The following is a 20,375-nucleotide window of genomic DNA, read 5'->3' on the forward strand; positions in this document are numbered from 1 at the left end:
TCAGAGTCGAGAGTTACAGGGCAGAGGACGGAACGCCACCTCCATGTTCTCCTCCACGATGATGTCGAAACGGCACATCAGAGGCCTGACGGGGAGAAAAACGGTTTCATTAAGACATGACTGGAAGCACAAGCTGTGAACTGAAAACCCCTGACAGCTGGTAGGTGCAGCTTTACACACTCTAGTAAACTTTATACAAACCAGTAACCTACACTGTTAAGATGAACTCTTTAAATGGGAAATATGAAACCATCTTTTAATGTTATTTGAAGAAGAACTCTTGCGTCAGTGTGTCTGTTAAAACGAACCAGACTGTGTGTGTGTGTGTCTGCACAGTAACAGAATAATAATAATAATATAATAATGTAAATGTTATTAAACCAGGAAATTCCTCCGCTGACTACCTTTATCTTTCATAAAGCTGTATTGAGAGCTAGCACGCTATTTAGTGCAACTTGAGTCCTGACATTCAGTGTAAATATCAAAATGATATGTTTGTTTCAAAGTGGATCTTATTTATATATATAAGCCATAGCATGACATTATTAAAGGGTGTGCTTGATTTATAGTGAGCCTTTGGCAGAAGCAGTTATACGTGTTAGTAAACCCTTAATCAGAGCTTCTGTCGTCTGTCAGATGTGCAGTTTATGAATTTCACATCATCGTACTGACACCAGTATCGACACCCAGCGCTTCTTGTTTTATTAATTTATCATTCGTTGGCCTGAAGTGAGTCAGATTTCAGTGTATTGAATCTAAATGTACCAAAATCAGCCTGTATAATGATTTTTCTCTGTTTATTTTGTGCAAACACACAAACAGAATACCACAAACCAAAAGTAGCTGTGAGTCTGGTTTGGTTTTAGCACTGGGCTTTGACAGAGAGCGAGAGTATAAGTTCAACCACAATCAACCAAACTGCTATGAAAAGAAGATTTTTTTTTTTTTAAATTCTGAGTTCTTGTCATTTTAGTGATTTTTCTTCAGGAGGGACGAAATCCTCACATGCAGGAAAATGTATTATTGTTATTTGTTAGGGCTAAAACAACAACAAAAATGTCGTCTTTTTGTACAACCTGGCAGCAAAAGCTGCTCTTATTAATGTCCTATTAAGCATCAGTAAATCATTTATTACAGCTTGTGAAGCCTTTATAAGTGCTACCTTACTTCTAACTGTTGTATTCTAGTCTCATTTCAGCCCCCTTGTTTTTATTTTCTGTACTGTACAGTATTTATATCTTGTTGCTTTCCTATTCGGCGCTGCATTTTCTAATGTCTAACTGGTCAGAGTAATATCTGGCACAAGAATCTAAAGTCCTATCTTGTCTTGTCTTATTTGATCTCGTCTTGTCAAACTCTGACCTTAGAGGACGTTCCAGCGGCGTGAAGCGAATCCTCAGCAGCCTGATTTTGTATCGGGGACCGATGACGTTGCCGGTGCTGATGCGCATCGAGATCTTCTGGACGTGCTGCAGGTCGTCGTCGAACTGGGCCAGCAGCCTGGTGGAGGTGTACTGCTCGAACCGCAGCAGCTTACTGAGGACAGACGGCAAATCTGAGGGTTGAGAGGCGACTCACACAGAAGTTCAGGCTTATAAATGCCGGATATGCGACATGTTTTCTCGTGTTTGTGTGGTGTGAACCTCTGCTGGCTGCGTGTTTCTAACTCTAAATGGACTCACTGGTCTATCCGGGCCTCGGTGACGTTCCTTCCGCTGTGCAGCCGGATGTAGACGACGCCCCAGCGGAGGTACTGGTTCCACGTCACCATGTCCACTCTGTAGCTCAGCTCTGCAGCACAGCACACAACCTCAATCATCTGTCTGTCTTAGGAGTGCTGAAATGTTCTCTTAGAGCGGTTTACAGTGATTTTACTGATGCACTTCTCTACTTTGTTCTCCCTTTTGAAGGCTGATACTTGGACCAAGATGGCCGACCTTTGGATTTTCACAATAAAACGCTTCTTTGCTCTTTTTTCAGGTTTATGTGAGTGTGTGTTGGACTCACTCCTGTAGGGCAGCGCCGCCGTGGTGCTGAAGAAGACTTTGGTCTGTCCGAGTCGCAGCAGAGTTTCCCTCCACTGGCTGAGGTCGTAACCTGCAGACGTTCAGACACGAGTCACGGTCAGTGCAGCGATTCATCAACAACAAAAAAACAACCTGATCCGAGGAGTTCTGTCTCAGAGTACAGCCAGAACCAGCTGTCTGTGTCCGGTGTTTTACCTCTTTGGACTCGAGCTTTCTTCTGTTGAATTGTGCAGATGTTTGTGTTTGTTTTGCAGCTTTTGAAGCTAATCTTCATTTGTGGTGTGGTGACTTGTTTCTGCACTATCTAGCCGCTTCCACAATTTGTTTTCTTGTGAAATAAGTTGCTTATTAACCAAAATGAAGCTTGACCAGAGGAAGAAGTGCATTGGTAGGCCAGTGGTTTGCTATTTGCAATTTTTTTGGAGGCAACTATTGCACTTTGTACTCCACTGCATTTATTTTAAAGCTTTAGTTGTTGTGCAGATTCAAATTTATTAATATTTTATAGAAATCAACCAGTAAATTATGCCTTGTTATTATAGTTTAAGCACTCACTAGTATGTAAAGTAATTAAAATCAGTAAATATAATATATATTCAACAAACCACTCTGCATAATGACAGTATTTTTACACTGTAGTTTTCGTATTAGTAAGGATCTAAATACCTTCTTTTCCTCTGAGGACTGCGTCACACAGACAGTTATTACCTTTATTAGGACAATTAAAAGCAACAACCAAGTGCTTCTGTTGTTTTGTAGTTAATACGGACACGGCATCTAAAAGGCCAAAACTTGATTTATCTGGTATTGAAAGTAGAAGCAAACAAACAGTAAATGAGTAATATATCCTCATACATTTAATGGTACGTGTGTCTTCTTCAGTTTAAGCCAGAAACCAAAACTGTGTGATGTTTGAATGAGACGTTATTCATCATTAAGCAGAGACGTGCAGCAAAAACGACCTAAAAGTCAAGAAAAGTGACACAGCTGTGCAGAAACATTTAGTGAGACGCACTCAGAATCCTACATATCAGATGATACAGCATGTTTATAAATGACGTGACATCATGACCAGAAGTAGAATTATCACCAGAGAGCATGTAGTTTGCCTTTATGATACTTTATAATGCTTTTAGTGCAAAACCACCTCCAGAGCGTGTTTATACTCACTGAGACTGTAGGAAAACCCTGTTTACTGCAGCTGATATAACAGGATTAAATCAGAGTAATTCTGTGCAGGTGAACAGCAGAGCGATGTGCTGCTGACCTTTATTTGTTTGTTTGCCTTCTAAAAGCATCCTCAGGTGTTTTTCATGCCTCAGAAATGAACTCGTTGGGGTCAATGATGAGTCCCTGGTGCCTTATGTGACAAATATTTATCCATTTTTGAGCAAAAAACACGTATTATGCTCGACTTAAATCTGATTTTGTTTTGTTTTAGTGGTGGATATTCTCCACTAACAGCCTGTGTTTCCTGTTTCGTTCCCTCTGCAGCTCATGAATGATCTTTGAGTGTTTCATGGCCTACCGAGCACCGGGCAGGACGCGGGCCTGAAGGCTTCGCACTGCAAACATCGACCCTCCAGGAAGTCGCTGTAGGACGAGCAGGGGTAACCCGTGAGGCTGCAGGTCCGGTTCAGAGAGCAGAGGTACAGGAACACCGAGCGCTGGTGGTCGCACACGAAGTAGGATTTACCTGCAGGACAAAGACACGACGCTGCAGTGAGTCACTGTGTGTTAAATGATGTGTGCATGCGTCTGCTTGTGTGTGTGTTCACCTGCAAAGATGGTTTTGGGACATCCGGGCTGGTCGGCTCCTCCGTTGGCGTAGAAATCGATGTGACCGTGAGCTCCTCTCAGGCCGAACGCTGCACAAAGCAAACACAGACAGAGGTGATTCCAAAATGTAGGTTTAAAATGACTGCATTTGTGCTTTTTGTTTATTTTTTAAAAAAGGATTTGCAAAGTTTTCTGCTTATCCAGCTGGTAAACCTCCTAAAGCAGACTGTTTTCATCATCAAGCATCACAAATGTTTGTTTAGAAACATAAAACCTCAGAAAAAAAAGCCCTTCAAGTATTTGAGGAGCTGTATGAAGAGTATTTCTTCAGACTGGTCATTGCATTAATGTAGAACCATCTGTTATAATATCTGTATAATCTGTGATATCAAGTTAACTCAGAAAATAAGATAACATACGATCAACTTTATTCATCCCGAAGGAAAAGGTTTACACAATAAACAAAGGTTAGAAAACTGTGCACAGCTACAGAAAGGTTAGTAATTAAAGAAGAATACAGAATGCACGGTGTCGATGTGGACGCCAAGAAACAGTGCCTAAAAAAGTAAAATACAGGTTTAGAGGAAAGTGTGATTTAAAAAAAAAATATATTCTCCACTGTTTGTTTTCCTTTTGGAAAAATGTTACGGAAACTTTTACCTTAAATATTTGAGAAAACTTTCCTGTTTGTTTATTTTCACAGACAGTTTAGAGCTTCCAGACCTCACCAGTGATGTCAGAAGATATATTTAGTTTAAGAAAATAAAACACACATTAGTTTCATAGAGTTTGGAGCGACTAATTCCTGTTAAAGAGAGGATAGAATGGAAAGAAAAACTGCTGTAAACTATTTGAAAGTAAAAGACAAAGCAGAGAAACTACAAAATAAAAGTAAATCACTAATAGCAGAATGATATTAATGAAACGCACTGTTTATTATTATTACTGTAAAGGGATATTTTTGGTCACTCGTGTTGCCAAAACAAACAAAAATCCAATTTACTCACAGTCCATGTCGGTGTGAAGAACGTCCACGAACATGGCGTCCGTGGGGTCCAGCCTCTCCTCCGGCATGGCGCTGGTGAACATCGGCCCGGCCGGGTCCAGACCTGCAGGACAGGAAATATGTACTCATGTCATGTTTGTTTTGTTTTAGAATTAGGAAGTGTTGAGAGATGTGTCTCAAAAGCTGCTGCTGGCACAGTAGCTCAGTAGATGTCCTCTAGTCCTGCCCTGCTCGCCCTTTACTCCACCTGTGATGCGGCCGATCTTCCCCTTCAGGTTTGCTCCCACGAAGCCGGCCAAGTGAGCTCCCAGACTGACGCCGATGAGGTGGACCGAGCTCAGAGAGGCTCCCTCCTCCTGCAGACATTAAGAACTCACATTCAAGGTGCATATTTTACTCCTTTTCTTTGCCTTTGTCAGGTTTTGTGCACATTATGTGGACATACTTTGCTGGTGGAGACAGTCTGGAACTTTGCATTTGTGGTTATTGAACCCAATCGAGCTTTTTGATCCACGTTCAGAAACTTTGTGGAGTTAAAATCTAAAAACAGCAGATTAAAGACGTTTTGTGTTCATACAGAAACCTGCAGGTCGTTTCCTGTTTGGTGGGAACTCAGTCGTTCACTGTAGAGTTACTGAAGGTTTTTTTCTTGCTCCATTGAAATTTAACTGCTTTTTAACTTAAAGAAAGGATGTAAAGTACATTTTTACAGCAGAATTTTATTATTGGCAGCAGGAAGAAAGCTTTTAAACTGAAATTTGACCTTTATGTCGTGAACTAAAAGTGACAGAAGACAAAAAGTTAAAAAGACTAGAAGTGGACGGATTCTGAAGAGCCTGAAGGGAGGAAAGTTTTGAAGCCTTGGCTTGCCTCACCTCCATCGTCATGATGAAGCTGGTCAGGTTGTAGGCCGCCTCCCTGGTGTACGACACGGCGGTGAAGTAGTTGAGGTTGGCCGCCCCTTTGTTCCAGTCCACCACGATGACGTTCAGGTCCTCCTGCTCGGCCAGCAGGTGGACGATGTGGTTGATCCAGATGGGCGGCGCTCCGGTGGGCCGGTAGCCGTGGATGACGAAGGCGGTGGGCCGCGACAGGTTGAGGAGCGGCTGGGCGGCCAGGCGGTGGTGGTTGAGCTCGCGGCCGCAGTCGAGGTTGGATCGGGTGTAGAGCAGCAGCCGGACGTACAGGCTGGTTCCCACCAAGCAGTGCGACAGGTTCAGGTCGGTGAAGTTGTCGCAGGATTCGCCCGAACCACTTTCCTCCTCACCTGGAGGTCAGAAGGTTAGCGTAGCACAAAATGTCTTTACATAGCTAGACAACACAACACCTCACCAGTTCAGACACGTCAGGTTTACTGGTCACAACATATTTGTGTGATCAGAGACATTCTAAGTTGATCAAGCAATGATGTAAAACCAACGTTTTGAGTTTAGGGCAGCAGTAAAGTTCCTGACAAAAGGCTGGCTGAGGTACATGGTGATAACAGTCTTCCACAGAGGCATGGCTTGAGAACCAAACTGAAGACAGTTTGAAGGAACAGTGGGATAGGTGCACTGAGGTAAATGGAGACCAAAGTGAAAAATAACAGAACAATATTTGGTCTGCTGCTGCAGTATAGACCTCGTTCTATGAACCTCCCCTCGTAAAACATGGGCGTCATTTTGTGTCAGAAGGAGAGCTAATCAGTCAAACGTTATTCCATCTCAAATCACCGGCTGCCTTCTGCTCGACCAGCTCGGATTTACTCCAAACTTTTGTGATAAACGTGAGCTTTTAGCTTCATATATCAAATACTTTGTGAGAATTATTTTTTAGCCCTCCATTGACCCACTCTGAGCTAACTTTTTTGCACTTAGAAATCTGAGGCTGTAGATTCAGAAATTTCCGTTCTGACTCACTGCACATTTTATTTGTTTCTGTGTCTTTTTACCCACTGTTTGCTCATTTCCCCACAATAACACACTCTTAATGCCAGAAATCATGAATTTTTGCTTATTGTTGCTGAGAGAAGCGCGCACTAGACGTGATGAGGCCCTTTGGAAAGCAGAAAATCTACTTGTTTATGGTTTTATGGCTTTATGTTTTTAGCTTGACAAAACAAGAACGCCTTTAAAGACAAAATGTAAAGATATCATGTTAAGTCACCAAATAGTGAGTAAATATCTGTAGCTACTTGAAATTTAGCATTTTTACCCAAAATTATTTTGATATTCCCAAAGAAAATCATGTTTTCCAGGCTTGGGGGTGAATAGTCTTTAGCTCAGGAAGGGTCCAGACTGAGTGAAATGAGCAGGAAGTGTCTAAGTGGCTCCATCGTTAGAGCTGGTCAGCTTCTCCTGATGCTGCCCGAGCATGCCGCAGATTAGCTTCTTTATCTTCCTGGCAAAAGATGTGCAGCGCTGTGCAGAAGGTCGAAGCACAACAAGCCTCAAGAAGAACAGCGAGTCCTGCAACAGATGGTCTGATCCCATCTGCTTTTTTTTTTTTTGCACGCTGGCTTCACTGCCATGAACATGGATGGTACAACTGTCCTCATGTGGTCTGAATATGGCCCAACAAACAAACAAGGTGATTTCTCTAATAGTTTAGAACCTGCAGTGTTTAGTTTTGTTCGCAGGTTTCTTTGCCTTCTGCTTGATCTGTTGGACGAACCTCATTCTGTCACCTCTTGCATGTGACTTTTTAATACGATAAAACACATTTCTTGATGCCTCACGGGGGAGATTAATGCAGGAATCAACGAGTAAAACATGAGATACAAACACTCTAACAAACCAACAGACGGATTCAAAGTGCCGCCATCCAAGAATAGTACAAAACTACATTTAAACTGATGCTGACGAACTTTATTAAAGCATTTCTAAGTCACTATTTTTGCAAGCAGAGAACGTTTATAGGCAGTAGTTTGAAGGAGAAAAACGTTTAATCTTATCCCGTCAGATCATCAGAGTCGGTTCTTCGTTTGGTTTCTCGATACGCGACTTTGGACATTAGTTTGGCCTCTTTAGCTCAATGGTGTGCAGATTAAGTTGATTAATGCAATATGTGCACTGCAATCTAAAGTCCTGCACCTCTATGGAAACAGAACAACGAGGACTAGACGGAGAAGGAACTTATGACAAAGTTGTAATGCTGTAAATCATGAAAAAAGGAAAAAAAAGTTTGCTTTCTTTTATTGTTATTTCACAAATTGGAAAAAATATAAAATAAAAAAATCTGCAGAACATACTTCCAAGTGTCCAGAGATGTTACCAATACTGGAGAAATAAAGCTCTACAGACTACATGTTGTTTAATTTGTTTAAACACTGTCTGTTGTTCAGCCGAAGAGTCCCTGAATTTTTCCCCCCACTGTTGCTGAGTCAGTCCTGGTTTCCCAGTTGTGCTAGGAAACACAGAATTTATTTATATTTCAGACTCTGGAGCAAATTTAGTTGAATTTTTAAATTTCCAATAATGTGAATTTGACGAAATATCGTCATTTTTAAAGCTTACATTTGGTGACTTTTGCCAACAGAACAGGAAGTCATAACTGATCGGGTGGAGGGCTGTTGAAGAGGTAAACATCTGAGGATTTTTCCGGTTTTTGTAGTTTCTGACTCTCATGAATGGTGTAATTTTGGCAATTATTTAAAGATAAAATATGTTTCACACCCGCTGGCCATTAAAATTATCATTTTATTTGTTTTCTTTACAGAATTGAGTTCATTGTTGCCAAATGTTCAGATGCAGAATGAAGTGATTTTAATGACATGTGATGATTTTAAGGTTCGTCGTGGTTCATTTTCCTGACGTGTGCTTCTGCACAGATTAAACAGACATGATCCAACCTGTTAATTAGTGGTGTTTCTAGTTTGGTTTTTAAACTTTGGGCAAAGCCAGATTAGCCGCGTCGCCTCGTTCCTCTGACTTCCTAATGTTTAATTTAGCTGATCACGTCATGGCTGGTGGCGTCCAGCTCCTCTCCTCTCCCCAAACAACAACGTTTCGCCTCGGGGCTACCTGTTTGGCAGCCGCCGCTCTGCAATTAGCACACAGGAGCGCGACACTGCCCTCAATAGGATCAGGCTGCTTTAAAAATACCACCTCATCCCACGTCCACCCGCCCCACCGAGAGCACAAGAGGTGATTACAGCTGCCAGTGGAGCGGGGATGGCGGGTTACCGAGTGGAAGTGGCCCAAATCCAAACAAACCAAAAGCAGACATCAGTAAACTGAGAGTGACTGGCCGACAGACTGCTGCTGGTTTACTGTAACGCCGGCAGACAGAAACACTAGCAGGTTTTTTTTCCATGTTAAACTTAAGCAGACGAGGAGGTGGCTTTAAATAATCTGCTCCTCTAAGCTGTTCCTCACACTCATGCATTCTAGTTATTTCCACACTGATATCCTGGTTTCTCACAAGATTATCCCACCTCAGAGATCAGAGCCCAGCAGTAAGCAGATTTAAAGTTTCCACACTGACCTGAAGTTGTGTTTTATGAGCTAAATAAGCAGGTTTGTGTTGTTGTTGTTGTTTTTCTCACCTTTGCAGAGCATGAGGAGTCCCAGCAGACCCAGGAGCCTACAGACCAGCATCCTTCCCACGGCGGCAGAGCAGAGAGGCAGCGATGGAGGCGAGGAGGCGCTCTGGAGGAGGTCCGGCAGCAGAGTGAAGGACTGGACGGAGGAGGGGTTGATGTGAGAAACCAGGAGGAGGGAGGAGGGAGGAGGAGGCGGCGTCTTCGTTTACAGTAAGGATCAGTTTGTAGGAGGAAGGAGGGGCGACGCTGGCACTAACGTTTGACCAGAACAGGAATCAGAGAAGTTAGTTTTCCCCTTTTATTGCTTTTATAACACTGAGTCACAGTCGATGTAATTTGGCTTTTTTTTGACAAGAATTTACCCCAAAAAGACTCTTTCATGTCAAAGTGAAAACTGATTTCTACAAAGTGAAGTCAATTAATTAAAAATATAAAATAAGTGTTTGTACTAGTATTCACCTCCTTCAAGTCAGTATTTAGTAAATGCACCTCTGGCCTGTGGTTGGTCTCAATCAGCACATCTGGATGCTACAGTTTTACCTCATCCTTCTTTATTAAACTGCTCACGCTCAGTCGGGTTTCAACGGGAAGAGTCCACCAGCTCTCGGTTGGATTAAGGTCTGGGCTCCGACTCACCTCCAGAACATTCACCTTGTTGACTTTAAACCGTTTCTGTGTAGCTTTGGTCGTTTGCTTCGGTTTATCGTTTTGTTGGAAAACAAATCTTCACCAAAGTCTCAGTTCTCCTGCAGACTGATTCAGGTTCTCCTCCAGGATTTCTCTACACTTTGCAGCATTTATTCTACCCTCTACCTTTACAAGCCTTCCAGGGCTGCTGCTGAGAAGCATCCTCACATCATGATGCTGCCACCACCGTGCTTCACAGTGGGGATGGTGTGTTCGTAATGATGTGTAGTGTTTGGTGTTCGCCAAACATAGCGTCTGGTCTGATGGTCAAAAACTTCAACTTTGGCCTTTATTTCACTAAAAAAACCTTCTTCCAGGTGACTTCAGAATCTCTTTCTCTTTGCCTCCTTTAAAGCTTTGACTGGTGAAGAACAGTTGTATGAACAGTCTCTAATCTCAGAGGAGTCATAGGAGTCTTGGTGGCCTCCTTCACTAGTCTCCTTCTTGCTCTGTCACTCAGTTTTTGAGGACGACCTTCTGTAGTCAGATTTACACCTGTACCTTATTCTTTCCATTTCTTCATGATGGATTTAACTCGACTCCAAGAGATATTCAGTGACTTCTTGCGACCTCTTCAGTGTGCCGCCTACGTTAATTATAATTTTGCATAAATGTGGGGTGTTTCCTGTATGCTGTCTGTGTTTCACATCCAAAGACTGCTTTCAGAAATCTGCACAAACCTTTACACTGGTTTCTGATCTGCACGTGTGCAGGTGTAGCTTGAACAAAACAACAGGAATGATTCCACACATTGAAACTGAAATGAAGTAAAACACTGTTGATGCAAAAGGACAAACTGTGCTCCAAACTGAGTTTGTCCCCAGCTGCAAACCACCAGAACCCTGCAGACAGCTAAAGGCATGTTTACAGGAAGACAAATAACCAGGTTAAGAGTCCAAACTAGCACAGTCCTATGCATGTAAACATCCTCATTTTCTAGGTCTGAAGCAGAAATTTGAGACAAAACGAAAGAGTCAATGCATCTGAAATACACATTTCATGCCAAAAGTGTTGCATGTTACATCCACAGTGTGTATTAGAGTAATGCAAAGTAAAGGTTGGCAGAAGAGAAGAGAAAACTCCTGGTAGGTGGCCACAGACTGTTCCTCATCACTGATTAGTGGAGTAAAACTGTGGGTAAAGGGCAGCATCAGGATCTGGAGCCACACCAGCTACGGTTATTAATAGCTGCACAGACCACAGTGCACCCAGCCCATCCTGCTCTGATCTCACCGATACATGTAATTTGGCTGCTGCAGAGAGCCGGGGCCCAGCGGCAGCCTCTTCAGAAGCAGCGAAACCCGGCCGAGGGTTACAGTAATATCAGAGTGAAGGCTGGAACCTTGCAATCAATGGAGGGAAAATATAACAGGAGCCCGGTTGGACACGCAGGGAGCAGCATGTAGACTCACCCGCTTCAGAAGGTGCTCATCAAGAGGCAAGACTGCAATATGTTGTTGACTTAGCCTCTCAACATGAGATAAAACAGGAGGCAGCATGTTCATGTTCTGCTTCATGAATCCATGTCGTCCATCTCTGATCCTCTGATCAACGGCACAAACAAAAAACTGGAAAATGATTGGTGTGTAGCTTAGAATCACCAATTAACCTCAGCATGTTTCTGGACTGTGGGAGGAAGCCAGAGAACCCAGAGAGAACCCATAGAGAACCCACGCTGCACGGGGAGAACATGGAGACTCCACCCAGAAAGATCCCGGGTGTCCTCACCGGGACGCGAACCGGCGACCTTCTAGCTGCGAGGCAACAGTGCTAACCACCTTACAGCCCTCCTGAAAAATCTTCAACTTCGATTGGATTTTCAAATAAAAATGGTGACAAAATGTTCATCAGTGTGTCCCAAAGCCCAAGATGACAAACACTGACCAACAATATACAGTTTACCGTCACAGAGGAGGTAAAAAGAAGAAAATACTCACGTTTAAGGAGCTGGAATCAGAGAAATTAAACTTATTTGTTTACTCAAAGATGCACATCCAATTTAAATCGACTAAATAATGAACTGTGCAGCTCAAACATACCGTCTATGAGCAGACACAGAGAGATTCCCTTTATAGTCAGTGGGATTAATGGGGGACAAAATCAAGAGTCTTCTAAAACAAATGTAGTTAGAAGTTTATCTGAGTGGGCTTTGAAACCTGGATTTTATTTCACCTGCAAACATCATTTCCTGATTTGAGAAACTTGGTTCAACTTTCAGTCTCATTTTGACACATTCCCAACTTCAATAGATTAAAAACATAAAAAACTGAAAATAACTCTTTTGAATTCGTCAAAATTTGAGCAATATTTTGGTAAAAATATTTTTTTTTTGTTTGTATTGTTTTTACATCTGTCTGTTTATCTGCATTTGTTGTTTGTGTGTTTTTTTTAGCAGCACATTGAACTCACAGTTTTATTTGTTCACAGGTTCCCAGTTCATAAGGTCACAATGTTCTGACCAGTTAAAGAGCTTATCTTTGGAGGCCAAACCCTGTCATCAGTCGGCACGCTGGCGAATCGCAGCGGTCCGAGTAAATCTGGTCAAAGAGATGATAAAATCGGTGACGTGTGATCTACATTCGGTATTTCTTCACCTTAAAAATCCCCATAAACCAACCAGAGGTGCAGCCGGTTTGCACCACAGACTGTGAGCATCAAAGCCTCATCAGAGAAAACATCCATATGATTACCTTTAATGTGATTTACATGCATGCTGCATAACGCTAATATTTAAATTACTCAGGTAAATTTGTAAAATTAATAATATCTTCACCTTAAAAGCTCCATGAGGTGGGTTATATGTAATACTGCAGGGTTTAAATTAGTCAGCTGAGTGTATATAATGAAGGTTTTAGCTTTAATATTCATAATTATCAGATAAATTAATATAGTAAATAATATTCAGAGTGATGTTCAAACTACCTGTAGAGTCTGAACACGATGCTTTTAATTAGTCAGCTACATTCATGTAATTGATACTATTGTTGGTCTTACTCTTAATATTTATATCATCAATAATATTTCAATTTTTTGCATGAAAAACTGTTGAATTTATAAATACTGTTTAAATTATAGCACTTGCAGCTCTTCATGTGTTTTATGTGTGACCAAGACTTGCAGCACAAACGTGAACAATATTTCCCTGTAATGAGAATGAAAACGTGACGGAGTGGAAGTGTGAAGGAGGTTCAGTTTTTATTTTATGTTCGAGACAGAGGTTTATGATAATAATAATAATACTAATAATAATGATGAAACCTCTGTAAGGACATAATCATACAAAGCAGCTGGATTAGGGAAGGTCAGGAGGCCACGAGGGGGTCAGACGTTCTATTACAGGAAAGTTCAGCTAAAGCCGCTCAGATTATCGTAACTAAACCGCTGAACCGCAGCATATTCATGTGTCTGCAAACCGCAGCATTAGGTAATGATAACGAGATGATCCGACGTGGATCCGCTCTGCGACGCCGCGAGCTGCGAAACGAGGAGCTTCAACTGGCAAATCTGAGCCGGAAGGCATCATAACATCTGAGCCCTTTGATACCTGGTTAGACTTCAACGATGGTTTTTATTCTATTTCTACACAGCAAGACCCCAAAAACTTAGAACCCGAGGCTTCAGTAACCTGAACTTTTAGACTTTTTAGACTCGTACACTTTGGTGCTAAGTTTGTGGTTAAAAAACAACAGATACAACACCTTAAAAAAGCTTTATTTGGATTTTAAATATTAATTTTTCCTATTTATAAGAGTAGAAATAATAAGAAAACAGCTGTAAAGTAGCCACTGATGCCTCCTTTTAGCAGCACAGATGGTTAGCTCTGTTCTTCTGCTTGGTTTTATGGCATCAAGACAACGTTTGTTTTTGTTACTCTGGAAGATTATAATCAATGCTTCAATGGTACAAACTGTAAACGCAAATTTGTGAATTTTATGCATGATCCATGATGATGAAGATATAAAAACATAAAAACAAACAGCTAAAATAGCATAATATCAGTACATAACAGCTGCTATCTTTTAAAGTCCCACTTTGGTCTTTGATTAAATCCCTAAAAACATCGTCTCTGTGAATCAGAGTTTCATTTTTTACATTTTTCAACTCACTGTTTGGCTGTTGGACAGGTGACTTCTGGGAAATGAAGTTCAGAAACACCATAAAAATTAGAACTGAGCTTTGAAATTCAATTGAAAAAAAAGACTTTAAAATCATAATCAGCTTTATTTAAGTGTTTCACATGCATTTAAAGTGTACATTTATAAATAATAACGCTTGAAGTGAATTTAGCAGCTAGAGAATGTAACTCCACCACCGTCATAATGAAGCGCTGCATGCTCACACAGCTTTGTTCCTTTGGTTTGGTTCACATATTTAATCTCTTTGCACCTTTTTCCCTGCAGATCTGCAGCCGGTGAAGCTTGCGAGGAGCTAAGGCTGCTGGGAATTGAAGACGTCGAGGAGCTCTGTGGGGAGGCAGAAGACCACGATGGAGGCTCCGCTCTGGACGGAGGACAACGACTGCAGGTATCTGAGGTGGAACGCCACCGACGAAAGTCCCGACGCCGCCTCCATCAAAGCACGGGACGCCTTCGCCTCCCCTTCAGCCACAATCGCCTTAAACAGAGACGACGATTTGAAAACACCAGCAGGTACAGAGAAGTTCAATAATTCACATAAAACACTGAGTCAACAAAAAGCAACATCTATTTACTATTTTACATTAATAGGAGATTACACAGCTCACATTATACAGCCTGGTAAACCTGCAGCCTGTTAAATTTTAAAAAAGAGATAAAAAATAATTAAACCAATAACAGAAATTTTAAAATAAAGTAAAATAAAATTAGATTAAATACAAGACAATATATATTAAAAAATAAGATATAACTAAACAAAACTATAACATAAAAATATAAAAGATTATAAATACAGTAAAATACAACCACATTAAAGAAAAGATAAAATAAAAAAAAGAATTAATTAAACAAAAATAAAAATAAAAGAATTTATTAAATAAAACTAAATTCAAAACAAGATTAGATTTTAAAAATGAAAGTTAAACAGGAAATAATTAAACCCATAAATAAATATGTATAATAATTTAGAAAGTAAAGTAAAATAAAACTTGAGTCAAGACAAGGTAAAAAATTAATTAAATAAAATTAATCCAATAAAAAACATTTATTAAAAAAAGTAAAATAAAACTCAATAAAAGATACAGACAAAATGTAAAAAATAAGAAATAATTTACACTATAAAAAAACTAAAATATATAAATTTATTTTAAAAAAGTAAAATAAAACGACAATAAATATAATATAAGATACAATAAGATGTAAAAGTAAATAAAACTAGATAAAATACGTAAAATTTAACTAATAAAACCAGTGTTATAAAACAGAATAAATACTCAGAAAACAATATAAATTAAAATAAAGTGCTTCGGAGGTCTGATAACACGACACTACATTCAGCTGCTTTGCTCTCACGGTACATCTGACGAGACTTCGGCGTTTGTTGTGTCTGGCAGTGATTAAATGAAACAGATGGCAGCGGCTCAGACACACTCACTTCACTAAAACACAAATCTGGGAAACTGAAGCTGACAGGAAGCAGCTGACCGACAGACTGAGTGTGTGTGAGTTTATACACCTGTATTGCTAATGTGGTGATGACATAAACCTGTTTTCAGTCACTCTGTGGTGAACGCGGCTTCTTGTTAGGTCCAAAAAAAAAGTCCCCATAAATCATTACAGTTCAGATCGAAGACTTGGTTTAAGATTAGGTTTGCATTAAAGGTTGATTAAGGTTAGGTTTAAGTTAAGGGTTGCTTAAGGTTAAGTTAAGGGTTGGTTAAAGTGATGTTCAAGTTAAGGTTTGCTTAAGGTTAGGCTTAAGTTAAGGGTTAATTAAGGTTAAAGTTAAGGGTTGATCGAGGTCAGGTTAAATTAAGGGTTGGTTCAGGTTAGGTTTAAGTTAAGGGTTGGCTGAGGTTAGGTTTAAGTTTAGGGTTGGTTCAGGTTAGGTTTAAGTTAAGGGTTGGTTAAGGTTAGGTTTAAGTTAAGTTGTTGGCTGAGGTTCTGTTTAAGTTAAAGGTCACATCAAATCTCTATAAATGAAAATAAGTCAGTGTAATGTCCTCTGAGCTGATGGAAACCTGGCAGAGTTTGTGAATAAACTGGTACCTTTGCTCTGGCCGTCCTGGCAGCTTCAGCCTCTGCAGCCATGCAGCGCTGCAGGCTGACGGGCAGCATCAGGTCTTTGAGCTCCACCCGCTCCACCCGAACGCCCCAGAGCAGGGACACTCCGTACAGCACCTCCTGCAGGACAAAGCGCGTACAACAGGCTCCGGCACTCATCCACTGCTGGCGTGCAAAACGTAGCATCAAACAGGACTACACAATGATCAGGATGCAGTAAGAAGTTGATGCTTTTGTTGTGATGCTTCTCCAAAGTTGCTTTAAAATGCAAAATAATTTGACCTGGGTGAGGACGCCCGGTCTCTTGCTTCATGTCTCCACCTCTAATATTCACATAAAACCCGTCTGTGCTCCCAGACTTGATCTAAAACCTGTTTTTTAAATTCTTTTTGCTTTTGGGAAACATAATATCTAAATACTATCTTCCAACGTCTGACAGTTCCACTCACCTCTATTCTCTTGGTGATGCCTGGCGTTTGTGTTAACACGTCCATCAGAGTGTGAGCGCCCAGCGTCGCCCTCAGTGTGGTCTGGGCCAGCGTCAGCGTCGCCTGGTAGCCGTTTTGAACCCGCATCACCCAGAGCGACGGGTCGACGACCCGGTAGAACACGACGGCGTCCACCTTCAGCGGGACTCCGTCTGCTGTCAGGACCTGAGGACACGACGCAGCGAGGGGGAGGCGAGTTAACGTCTGGTACATGTGAAGGTGTCGGCACTCACACCGTGATGGAAAATCTATAAAAAATGATTTAAAAAGCACTTATTTCTACTTAAATAATATAGTAAGGATTAAAAACAGGGGAAAAATCATTATCAATTCACAATAAAACAAGACTTAAAAACTAACTTATATGATTTGCAATTGTAAAATAAATATCGAGTATTATCTATGTTTGCATGTTTAAAAGTAGAAACAAATATCAACTGTGTTTAACTACATTAAAATCCCATCTTGTCAACAAAAACAACTTCATTCCCACCAGGCTACAGGTTGACACGTGTTGCTTTTCCAACACAGATTGTTTATATTCATGATCATAAGCTACTAGAACTAAAGAAGATCATCATTACGGATTAATCTGACTGTTATTTTTCTCTAACTAATATTTTTTTTCGTCTATAAAACATCCAAAAACAGTGTTTGAATGAAGCCAATCACACGTTCTCAGAGCTCAAAGTACCACCTTTAAGTTGCACAGAAACAGATTTAATTAAAAAGTCAGAGTTCTGGATTTTGGACATGTTAAAGGCGTGTAATAAATATCAGTGTTGTACTCAAACAGGACTCAATCTGTGAAACACAACTGTCTGCTGAGGGGTTAAACATGCAAATAATCATAAAAATTACAGTCTGTACAGGACGTTCTTGCTCTTGTCTCACATGATAACGGCTATAAACCACCAGACTGGAGTGTGTTAACACTCAGTGACGATAGAGCCGCTGCTGACCTCTTGTGGCCGGACGCTGAAGGAAACAGTCCGCAGGTCGACTTTCTGGATGACGTCCAGCCAGGGGATGAACCACAGCAGACCTGCACAGAAGCACTCAGGTGAGAAGACGGAACATCGGACGCTTATTTTTGCTTTTAAAAGTGTAAATTGAAACAGAAAACCTTGGGAATGATAAATAATGTATGTATGCAACCATTTTACTCATTTTGTTGTGTTTAGAGGTTAAAACTAAATGAATTAAACAGATCCTTTTATTTTGAAATACTATTAAATTCATACAAATCTCAGACTGACACTTATTGTACTTAGTGTAAATACAGCATGGACTACGAACAGAAAAAAACTATTTATTTTGTCTTCACTTTACTGTCAAACTTGTCAAAACTACAGAACTACACTTAAAAATGAACTCTCATGATTTTAATTTGTAAAATAAATCTTAGCTATGTTCTGTGTTTATTCTACCTGTAACAATAACAGCAGGATTTTATTTCTGCTAACCGCTAACATGATTGGAGTCGATGGAGCTCATACTCTACATTTACACTGATCATTATGAAAGCACAGCCTCAGCGTTTATCGTGCTGTTGTTGGAGGACAGAAACGTCTGATTGGGTTTGGTACCAGGTCCTCTGGCTTGTCCTTTAACCACCCGGCCCAGTCTGAAGATCACGGCCCTCTCGTACTCCTGAACCACCTGCGAGACAGAAACCACAGCCTGTCAATTAAAACAACATCTACGTAGTTATTTGCTCATCAATTTTGATAAATGCATCCTTTAAACTTCCTCTCCAAGTATACTTGTTAAAAGTAATATGACATCTACACCTTTCTATTGATTGAAACATCCAGAAACTATGAATGTGCAAATGCTTTTCTGCTTTAAAAGATTAACTTTCAGAAGCTGTGATGCCACAAATACTAACCAGAAACTCAGATATGTGGAAATGTCCGCTTTCAGCAGAGCAGTTTGCAAACTGCACATACTGAACATCAATCTGCAGAGTGAAGCTCACACATCCAAGAACAACAACTGTTAGCAGAACTTATTTTTTTAACCGCAGATGGATTTGAAGTTAATCAGAATTGTTTTTCTTGCTGAGTAAATGTACAAGTTTATCCAAGGAATTAGTCTGGAAATTTTTGGTGCATAAAAATGACAATAAATATAGTTTGAGAAGATGTTAAAAAAACAAGTCAAGACACTAATTTCAAACTGTGTATAATATAAAAGGAATGTATAAAACTTTTTTTTTTAAATAAAGAAGCTGTAAAGTTTGTTGGAAAAAATAAACCCTGGAGTGTGCAAATGTTTGCAAAATCAAGCTCAGGTCTGATTTCTCCAGCAGAAATGTGGCTTGAGAACATGTGTGAGCTGCAATAATAACAGTCCAGAAGAATGTGATGAGACTGATTGCATACATCAAAACTGAATATATTTGGGGTTTTGGACTGTTGGTCAGATAAAATGAGCAATTTAAAGATAGATAAAATAAAATAATACTTAGTTTAAGGACAAATGAAGTTCTGTCTTATCTAATTTTATCCTAAAACACCGTCATATGTGTACATACATCTTAAAATGAACCTCTTAGGAAGGCTACAACTAATTAATTCACAAATATTAATAAATTCTAAGTTATTTCCTCTTTTGAAAAACTTTTTGGTCCATAAAATAGACAAAAGAAGTGCTAAAAGTCCCATGTGTCATATTCACCTAAAGCTGTTTAAGTCATATTGACATGAAAAAAGCAGAACATGTGCACATGTGAGAAGCTTAAACCAAAGACTTTAACATATTTCATTCAGAACTTTTGCACTGATGATCAAAACTGTTTTAATCATGTTTCTGTCCTGGTTTTTTTGGTTGTTCTGTTGATCCTCTCGGTGCAGCGACTATTTTATCAGCAGAAACGCGACTCAGGATTTATTTTTAAATCTAACAAAGTGAGGGTTTTTTTTCTGTGTCACCTTCGCGCACATCCAGGCTGTGAGGGGGAAGGTGAGGATGATGAAGGCCGCCGACAGCAGGGTGAGCACCGCCCCGACAACCTCCACCACCCCGCCGACCCTCCGTCCTCCATCTGCCCACGACAGAAACACAAAGCGGGCGAAACAACAGTCCTTCCGGGTGTAAGACAAGTTAAACACGCCACAGACTCGGTGTAACGTCTGTGTTTACACTTTTTAGCTAAATCACAGTCGATGCTACTAGCTTGTTTCACTGACCTGTCGCGATGTTTTTAGCGCTTTCGGCATCAAACTCATCCGCACAGAGAACTCCGACCTTGTTAGAACCTCCCATCCTCCTCCGTGTACCAGCTCAAATGAGTATCTGGTGGGTTGATGAGGTGCGCTTCACGATAGCGGAGTGTTTTGTTGTGTTTTCATTAGTCACGAAAAGGATTAGCGTCGTGTTGTCTGGTCCGCCCTCTAACTTCCGCGTCCAGTTGCCTAGCAACGTGGACACGCCCCCTCCTCATTTTAAAAAAGTGGATGAAAATAAAACTACTAATAAACAACAGCAAAGTTCATTTATGTTGTTGTGTCTTTGCTAGCAGCGCATAAAAGCTAATTGTGAATCATTTTTAAATTTTAAAAAAAGTTTTTTTCCTACTTTTTGTTCAATTTCTATGCATTTGTTTATATGTGTGGCTCATATTTTAAGGTTGTAATAAATAATAAAGCAAGGGCCAATTAC

At 40.4% G+C, this 20,375-nt stretch overlaps 2 protein-coding genes across 4 annotated transcripts; both read right to left on the reverse strand.

Moving 5' to 3' along the window:
- On the reverse strand, positions 1 to 9,389 carry lipib (lipase, member Ib). The gene is made up of 10 exons (XM_008279074.1): positions 9,338 to 9,389; positions 5,688 to 6,079; positions 5,060 to 5,168; positions 4,814 to 4,915; positions 3,806 to 3,895; positions 3,556 to 3,723; positions 2,008 to 2,097; positions 1,683 to 1,791; positions 1,363 to 1,536; positions 1 to 85 (listed from the first exon to the last, which is right to left on the reverse strand). The coding sequence occupies exons 1-10, from the start codon at positions 9,387 to 9,389 to the stop codon at positions 1 to 3; spliced, it is 1,371 nt and encodes a 456-aa protein (XP_008277296.1).
- A 4,833-nt stretch (positions 9,390 to 14,222) lies between these two features.
- Positions 14,223 to 20,100, reverse strand: LOC103355324 (band 7 protein AGAP004871). Of its 3 annotated transcripts, none has more exons than XM_008279075.1 (7): positions 19,904 to 20,100; positions 19,646 to 19,758; positions 18,299 to 18,371; positions 17,672 to 17,754; positions 16,671 to 16,874; positions 16,207 to 16,383; positions 14,223 to 14,635 (listed from the first exon to the last, which is right to left on the reverse strand). In XM_008279075.1, the coding sequence occupies exons 1-7, from the start codon at positions 19,977 to 19,979 to the stop codon at positions 14,450 to 14,452; spliced, it is 912 nt and encodes a 303-aa protein (XP_008277297.1). In that variant the 5' UTR covers positions 19,980 to 20,100; the 3' UTR covers positions 14,223 to 14,449. The 3 variants fall into 3 exon arrangements, with proteins under 3 accessions (XP_008277297.1, XP_008277298.1, XP_008277299.1); XM_008279076.1 differs by having other exon boundaries at positions 16,207 to 16,341; positions 19,904 to 20,098; XM_008279077.1 differs by lacking the exon at positions 19,646 to 19,758 and having other exon boundaries at positions 19,904 to 20,097.
- Between the last annotated feature and the right edge of the window lie 275 nt (positions 20,101 to 20,375).

Source organism: Stegastes partitus, unplaced genomic scaffold, assembly GCF_000690725.1.
Source record: "Stegastes partitus isolate 25-593 unplaced genomic scaffold, Stegastes_partitus-1.0.2 Scaffold143, whole genome shotgun sequence".
NCBI lineage: Eukaryota > Metazoa > Chordata > Actinopteri > Pomacentridae > Stegastes > Stegastes partitus.